The sequence below is a fragment of the Marmota marmota genome, unplaced genomic scaffold (assembly GCF_001458135.2).
Source record: "Marmota marmota marmota unplaced genomic scaffold, marMar, whole genome shotgun sequence".
Taxonomy (NCBI): domain Eukaryota; kingdom Metazoa; phylum Chordata; class Mammalia; order Rodentia; family Sciuridae; genus Marmota; species Marmota marmota.
In genome coordinates this window covers 21,733,709-21,742,706 of record NW_026000241.1, presented here as the reverse complement: position 1 = coordinate 21,742,706, position 8,998 = coordinate 21,733,709, and the positions used below count along the sequence as shown (strand labels likewise).

Below are 8,998 nucleotides of genomic sequence, written 5' to 3'. Positions count from 1 at the left end.
ATATATATATATATATATATATATATATATATATATATATATATATATATATATAGTGTCATAACTTGGAGTTTCTTTTTTTCTTTTCTTTTTCTGTGTGTATGTGTGCATAAGTGTGTATAGATGTACGTGTGTGTGCATGTCACTCACAGACACATACATGTGTATCATATACGGACACTTATATATTATAGTCCATTATTCACATTTCTTCAGAGCTACATGTCTTTGTTGTCAGTTAAATTTAGAATCCAGTCAAGGGCCACACAATAAATTTAATTGTTTGGCCTCCGTAGTGTGCTTTTTTTCTATGACATTGACTTTGAACAGGCTAGGCAGTTTATTTTTATAGAGGCACGTTCTGGATTTGTCTGATGTTTCTTACTCGTTTATATTGTGATTAAATATTTTTGTAAGGATTTTACTGGTATCTTATTGTGGGATTTTTTAAAAACATAATCCTACAAAAAAACAAACTCTACATGTGTGTTCTGAGATATTATTACTAAGGAAACTGGAGATACACCTTGGATGATAAAGCCATTGATTTAAAAACTCAAGGGCCTGATAACTATAAAAGTTGGAAATGGTAGTTACTCTTGGAGGGAGGGAGGCAGGGAGGTGTCTGATTGGCTGGGGAACATGAAGGGACTTCTGAGGTGGCTGGCAATCATATTTTTTGACCTGACCAGTGGGTAACAAGCATTTACCTTATAATAATTCACTACTCTATATACTCATTTTATGTACTTTTCTGTATTTGTGTTTTATTTCAGAATCTAAAATATTTTTTTACAAGAGAAAAATCAGAACAGTAATTAATAGAGGTCATGCCTTGCCCCTGGGCTAAGGAACCTTGTTCCTGGGCTTTCAAATCCCCTTAAGATTTGGGAATGAGGAAGAGGGAACTCCATGCTGTTGTTTGTAAGCACCGGCTCTTTGTCAGGAACTTCAAATGTATAATTGCTCTCAGAATCCTCTTTCCAAGTATTAGTCTCCTTTTAGGGGTAAGAAATGAAAAGTTAGAGTGATTCACTCAGCAGCTGCCTGGCTGGTCTGAATATCTTCAGAGCCTTTGTTTTTTCCCATATCACCCCATGGTCTCCCTAGCAATGCACCCGCAGGACTATTGAATAACTGAAAATTTCCAACCACGGATGTCCCACACAGAGAGGCCAGACTTAGTTGCAAATAAGGACCCATCTGCCAATGTCAGAGCCTTAATAAATAAATATTTTTTTGAAAGACAAATGTCAAATTCCTTTTGTTTCCTCCCTTTCTTTTTGGTCTCTAAAAGATAAATGTTAGCATGCTATTAAAAAAAAAAAAAGAAGAAGAAGAAGAAAGAAAATTAAAAGAAAAAAAAAATGGACAGAAACCTCAAGGGGAAATCCCATGGCATACTTTCCTCTGGTGTGACTGAAAAATAAACAAGTTGACTTCTAACTTAAGCAAGAGTGCACATCCATGCATGCTCGCACGCACTCAGGAGACAACGAAAACAGGTTGCTCCCAGACTCCTTTAAGTTCCTTATGATGACCCAATCTGATAGAGTTTCCAAAAGATTCTAACCTCTTTAACGGAAAAAAAAAAAAAAGCCTAAGTGGATTAGTTAATATGTCTGATAAAAACCAAACCAACATGAATGACTTTGAGAAGTGCATTCTTGCTTTAATGGTTGAGCGACTTTGGCAAATTTTCCACAATAAAAGTGTTTGGAGCCAAACATCACCAAGACACTAGGTGATGGTTTTCTGCACATGTCAGTCCCTTGGTATACTAATGAATGTCATGGGAGAAGCAGAGAGATTTCTTGTGACATTGTCATGGATGCCTTAATTATAAAGATGTTCACACACCAACATATTCCCCAAAAGTAACAGAATATATATGTAACTGGCCAAGACCCAAAGAAGGAAACTGTGCTAAAGAGAGATAGGCTAAGGGGAAGGAGGAACTTCCTGTCTCTAGTTATTATGTTAATTACAAATTTAAAAGGACAGCATTCATTTATGTATTGAGCATCTACTAGGGAGAAGCTTTTACTTGGTAGGAATATTTACTTTGGTAAGGATATTGCAGCAGCATCCAAACTCCATACTCTCCCCTGTAAAATGGGGTAACAGCATAACTTGTAGGGTTGCTAGGGAAGTAATGTGAGATGATGTTTATAAGATGAACCACTCAGTTTCTGGTCCCATAAAGCACATGCTGCTTTACTTATCTTTATTATCGTGAGAAGAATTTGAAAGAGGGCTTCCCAGTTCACTACAGAGCTCCCTTCACACACTTGACACAAGCTCTGGCTGATGACGTAGTTGCTCCGGCGGAACACACTCAGCAAACCAGGGAGATCTACCATTGGCAGTAGCTACTAACTTCCCAGAGAAACTGATGAATCTCAAAATCTGCTCTGAGGCAAGCCTGGCGGAGAGTCCAGAGTCAAATGCCTTCACTTTGCCGAGGGTACTTGGGTTTTTGTATGTGTGTACTATGGACTTCTTAGATGGCTGAAGCCTCCAGACTCTTTCCTGGAATGCTGTTTTCAAATGCACAAAATATAATTCTTAGGATTTGAAAGAAAAAAAAATTTATATTGAAATACAGTGACCAAATATTTAAAAAATGAATTTGGATACTTATGTCTTTATTTAGTAGCGCTTTATCAGGATCTAACTGGCAGCAGATCTGAAAATATTAAAAGGTCTAAGTGATGCAGGTAAGCAATAGGTCCAGACACCTGTAACAAACATAGATGGCATAAAAATCAGTGGTTTCTATTGGTGACAAAATCATAGGTAAACCCAATATTGGGAAATGTTAAATTTTAGTTAAAGGTTACAGAAAATTAGAGGTTTAACTTTTGCTCATTTGAATTCACAGAAGCACTGATTTCTATCCACAGTGCTCAGGCTGAGAAGAGTGGATATTATAGTGTTGAACTTCTTTTTTTTTTTTTTTTTTATGAAACTTAGGGAAATTCCACCTAGCGTTTTATCTAGTTTGATGTTCTATAATAAGAGACTATGTGTGGAAGACTCCAGTAGTTTAACAATTATGTCTTAAGCCCTACTATGTGATAGGCAATGGAATAGTCTTTCAGAAAAGAAAGATTTGGGGGGTTCTCCCCATGGAAAAGCTTTTCTTCCCCAGCAGGGAAAAGATACATATTTGTATGTTGTTCTTAGTTAAGAACCAAGGAGAACGTACCCAGACTATGCTCTTTTAGATGCCCTGTCCACAGATTGCCAGTATCACCAAAGCAGCTATAAAAGCACTCAGTCCAGCCTCCAATCAAGAAAACCACTTTATCAAGTTGAGAGGCTCTATAAAGTCATCCTTAATTGGCTCTCAACAGTGTGAAGTTTAGGGAACATCATGGCATGAGGTTAAGAGCCCTGGCCAATCAAACAGAGCTCGTTTCAGATGTCAGCTCTGCTATTACCTGAGTTGATGATCTTTGGGAAATTATTTATAGTTACCTGAACTTCATCTTCCCTATCTGTGAAACAGGGTTTATAATAATAGCCCTTTCTACCTCACAGTGGCTTTCTGTCAATTAAATGTAAATATTATATAAAACAGCACACAGCCAAAGTTTATGTGTTTTCTCTATAATTGGGGTTGGTAGGAGGAAATGCTTCCTCTTGGTCTCTAGATGAGATGCCAACAAGCTGTGGGTTTCTCTTGTAGCAGCCCAAGGGTTAATACTGCTAGAGGGTGTGGGTGGGTTCTGTTTAGATAGAGCCACATCCCAAGGCTTCCTTCCAGCCTGGTTTGCTATTGTTAGGGTATTTCACCACCTCTTTGATGTTTCAAGATTGACAGATGTTCTTCAAGAATTCCTCTCCCCACAGATTTTTTACACATAGGTTTTCAAAAAGAAATCACAGGAAATTTGAGGGGAAAGTAAAAATATGGTTTCTGACTTTGAACTGGGGATTTCTAGAACCTTCCTCAGTTAATACCACACATAAACTTCAGGGGATTCCTGTTTTTGTATTTTTATTAGCCTGAAAAGAATTAGAACTGAATAAGGGAGATCCTTTTTACATATGGCTAGGAATTATAAAATAAAATAAATTATAGAATAAATGAGCAGTTCATTTCATGTTTTAATGAAATGGAACCACATATAAATATTATGCAGTTAATACTTAAAACTTTCTAATTGCATTTCCTTGTATGTGAAAAAGAATATCACATTGGACCAAAGTCAACCTTCCCCAAATAGCAAATAGTTTAGGCTTTATAGGCCTTAAATGATTTCTATTGCAGGAACTCCATGCATGTGTGTTTGTGTGTGTGTGTGGGTGTGTGTGTGTGTAAAACTTTTTAAAAATGAAAAAATACATGAATAAATAAATCTTAGGTCATAGGGCTGTATTAAAAATTGGTCCTGGGCCCTGGGGCATAGTTTACCAAGCCCTGCTAGGGAACCTAAGAAATTTGAGGAATAACCTCTCACATAACACCCATACAACACACATGTGTTGAATATCATTAAGTGGCTTATCCTTCACAAGGTTCAGGGTATATCCAGGTGATCAAAATAGACCTGACCATTGTTCATGTACAGCTTAATTTACCCTGAGAGAAAAGAAATCAGATAATCAAACCAATTTATGATCTAAGGCATTTTATATAGCTACAGACATGGAGGATTGAAAAAGCCGGTGCTTGAAGCAAGCACCACTGTGGATGCTTCAGATAAGAGAGATGGAGTTTCAAGGAGCAAATGTTGTAATCTGTGTTGTGCTTGAATGTTATTTCACCTGTCTCTGTAATTTTGCTCTCCAAGTTCATGCTTTGTGGGAAAACAGGGACAGTCCAAATAAATCCACGGGAGCATTCCCCCCCCCCCAAGGTCATCAAAAAATTGCATACCTTTTCCATTCTTTTAAGTGCATTAATGTATCTCTCCCCAAAATTGTGATTTGTTTTCCCTCTGAGTTTCTCTAATTCTGAGGGCTTAGGGTTACTTCTCCAGTTTTTAGTGTCATCAAGTGGATTATAAGACCTTAGAATTTATGGTCAATGGAAGTTGATATTCCCATTTAGAGTTGCCTTAAGAGCAGGTAGTACATCATCATACACCTGAACATTCTAAATTGACATGTGCTGACATTTCTGCTTTTATTTCATTAAATGATGGTATCAAATACCATTTAGGTGATGGGTTCTCCTTGAGAAGTTAAGGTTGTCTCCATTCTACCTGGACTATATCCTCGACACTGGTTTTTGTTGTTCTTTCGTTTTTTTGCTTAGACACCTACAGTAAATGAAAACTGTCAATTGAATAATTACATATCTTTTCTCCAACATAAAGTCTGGCTCCATTCCCACCTTTTTTCCATTCCACACTTTTTTTCTATTTCCCTGTGCAGAGCAATTCTAGGATAATTCCCCAGACAGATCATATATCCTTTCTCCTTAACATAACACTGTTTCCGTCCATCTTGGACCTTTCCAATCCATCAGTGGCCACCTTAAAAGCAGCCTTTGCCTCCATGCCTTCTATGAGTCTCTGAGCTTTTCCACCCTCCACCAGCACACAGACTGTACCACACATTGAGCCATTGAGCTCACATCCCAGAGTGTCATATGTTGCTCAGCATTTATGTACCTGTGTTTTAGTCAGTTTTTGTTGTTGTTGTTGTTGTTGCCACTGTGACTAAAAGATCTGACCAGAACAATTTTAGGGAAGAAAAGTTTATTTGAGGGCTCATGGTGTCAGAGGTCTTAGTCCATAAAAGGCCGATCCATTCCTTTGGGCTCCAGGTGAGGCAGAACATTATGGCGGAAGAGTATGGCAGAGGGAAGCATCTCATATGATGATCAGAAAGCAGAGAGAGAGAGAGAGAGGTTTCCACTTTTCAAGTGCAAATATACACCCCAAAGCCATGCCTTCCAATGCCCACCTCCTCCAGCCACAGCCTACCACTTCAGTTACCACTCAATTGATCCCTATCAGGGGATTAATTCATGGACTGGATTAAGACTCTCACAACCCAATCTGAACCTTCTTGCATCATCTCACATATGAGCTTTTCGGGGACAACTCACATCTAAACCATAACAACCTGCCTTAACCCCTCTACTGGATACTCCTTGAGGGCAGTGTCATACTCACAGTAGATACCTGGTAGTGTCTTCATCAATCACAGGGGCCTGGTTCTTTGTCCAAGAAAGAAAACTGGAAGCCTTTCCATGTTTATCCTCTCTTACTTTGTAGCAGTGTTTTCATTGTTGCTGTTAATTCTTCTTCTTCCATGTAACTACAAATTGCATGTCCACAGCTGGGGATGTAGCATGGTGCTAGAATCCTTGTATAGCCTGAGCATGGCCCTGGGTTCCACCTCCAGTACTGGGGGAAAAATGTATGCTCAGTGAAAACAGGAAAATGGGTGGACATAAGGTAATAGATTTCCAAAGAGACTCTCCCCAGAGACCCCTCTCTGCACAACTCATAGGCTCAGAGCTGATGTTTCCAGGTAGCCTGAATGCTGATCAGAGTAGAACATGTTAGAGCTTGGAAGTGAGCAAAGTCTATGCCAGAACTTTGGCTATCTCGTTTTTTTTTTTTTTTTTAAACCAGATGCCTTATATGCAAGCTTTTTGAAAGCAGGAGCTGTTCTCCTTCTATTTAAATTCCCAATGCCTCTGCCAATGCCTTGACCTTAGTGAACATTCAGTAAACATTTTGTCTTTATTCAACAATATTGAGAACTTGCTGTGTGCTAAGGGCATGTATGGTAGTGAAGAGGTCCCTGCCAGCCTGGACTTCCCTGTCTGCTGGGATTGAGGAGAGAAAAAAAAAAGATGGAGATAAAAACCAAAAAGTGAGGTCCTAGTTATTTGGTTTAAATTGTGCTGAAATGTAACATATGAAAAGAATACCATGCTATAAAAATATATAAAATAAGACATTTACGTTTTCTTAGACTTCCCTTAGAGACATTTAGTCTGAAGTTTGGGGAAAGAGTAGGAGATGTTTAGTGGATAGCTAGAAGTAGAGAAGAATGGACAGGTGTACTTCAGCATAGCTGGAAAAAAAAATCCTAATATATTATCCACAAACGCTATACAGATGCTACTGGGTAAAGACTAGAAACCAGGACTCACTCACTACTGAGCTCAACAACTCCTCTCCTTGTTTTGTTTCCACATCAGAATATACCACCAACAGTCCTGACCTGCTGTTAGTCATCTTCCAAGTGACAGGCGTTAGCCTCCTGCCACCGCTGGGAATCGCCATAGCCGTCATCATCACCTTCTACTGTTACCGCGTCCACCGGCAGCAAAAGCTGAGCCCATCCTGGGAAACCAGCAAGTCCGGGAAGCTCATAGAGTTCAGCGAGCACTGTGCCATCATTCTGGAGGATGACCGATCGGACATCAGCTCCACGTGCGCCAACAACATCAACCACAACACGGAGCTGCTGCCCATCGAGCTGGACACCCTGGTGGGGAAAGGCCGCTTCGCCGAGGTCTACAAGGCCAAGTTGAAGCAGAACACATCAGAGCAGTTTGAGACCGTGGCGGTCAAGATCTTCCCCTATGAGGAGTACGCGTCTTGGAAAACCGAGAAGGACATCTTCTCCGACATCAACCTGAAGCATGAGAACATCCTCCAGTTCCTGACTGCGGAGGAGCGGAAGACAGAGTTGGGCAAACAGTACTGGCTGATCACCGCTTTCCACGCGAAGGGCAACCTGCAGGAGTACCTCACACGGCACGTCATCAGCTGGGAAGACCTGCGCAAGCTGGGCAGCTCCCTCTCCCGGGGCATTGCGCACCTGCACAGTGACCACACCCCCTGCGGGAGGCCCAAGATGCCCATTGTGCACAGGGACCTTAAGAGCTCCAATATCCTGGTGAAGAACGACCTGACCTGTTGCCTGTGTGACTTTGGGCTCTCCCTGCGGCTGGATCCTACTCTGTCTGTAGATGACCTGGCTAACAGTGGGCAGGTAAGGAGAGCTGATGCCACGTCCCTCTTCCCTTGTGTCTGTCCTCACTCTACTTCTCCATCAGTATCTCCTGCCTCTGTGCCACACAGGTGTACACCCTGGATCCTTATTTAGGGAGTCTAGCCAAAGTTAGCAGTCTACCCTGGGCATCCTCCATTCTCTCTTGCTGATGGACAACCCTTGTCTTCCTGTCTCCAAATCTTTCCCAATTCAGGGCAATCATTTTTCTCCAAGTCAATCTTCATTTCTCTTCCATTTGCAAATATTTTTCTTGGCCTGGAGCACTGTTGGCATTGAAGTCTGTTCTTGACCTCTCTTTTAGTTGTACTTAGCCCCCTGTAACTCTATACTACTGGTAGTTATACTGGTTTCTAGATTCCAGAAGGCAGTCTCCCTGACATCTAGATCCATATCTGTATGGTCACCCAAGACATCCAGCACAGTGCCTTGAAAGTGAAACTGACCTATAAGCTTTTGGTGAGTGAATGAACAATTCCACTTAGGAAGCACTCTCACAGATTAAAATGGAAATCTATTTTGGCCAAGGAGCCAAAAAAGTGGGAGTGATTAAGAATTATCCAGGCATCCTTTGTGAATGGTGGGCTCCATGTTGTCACTCATTGTAGCCCATCAAGATTATCATTACTTTCTCTGGCTCAGCCTGGTGGCAGGGCCTGCTTCTGTAGTGAGCGGTTCCTGCTCAGGCAGTGCTCTGTGTCCATGGCAGCAAGGCAGTGTTGAGGTAAACACGCCGAAACATAAACAGATTGGTGGGCTATGGTAATGAGTCATGCAAGAATTTGTTAAAGAGAAAAATTTCTTCTAATATACACTAATAAGGAGCATTCCTTGAAATGATGATAGCAAATTACTGGGCCTTCCTTAGATCCTTGGGGCAATAAGGTAATTGTCATTAATCAGGCTGTACATATTTCAGTCTCAAATCAAACATTGATTTTTTGAAAATTTTTTCCCAAGAAATATTTTTTTCCTTTGGCTTGTGGGCTCCATGTTTGCATGCTCT

At 40.6% G+C, this 8,998-nt stretch overlaps 1 protein-coding gene across 2 annotated transcripts in view; it reads left to right on the top strand.

Moving 5' to 3' along the window:
* The window catches only part of Tgfbr2 (transforming growth factor beta receptor 2), an 85,095-nt gene that overhangs the window by 56,252 nt on the left and 19,845 nt on the right, over positions 1-8,998 (top strand). For both annotated transcript variants that reach the window (XM_015489549.2, XM_015489548.2), the window contains one exon: positions 7,175-7,974. In XM_015489549.2, coding sequence (XP_015345035.1) covers positions 7,175-7,974 — 800 coding nt within the window. The remainder of the gene's footprint in view (positions 1-7,174; positions 7,975-8,998) is intronic.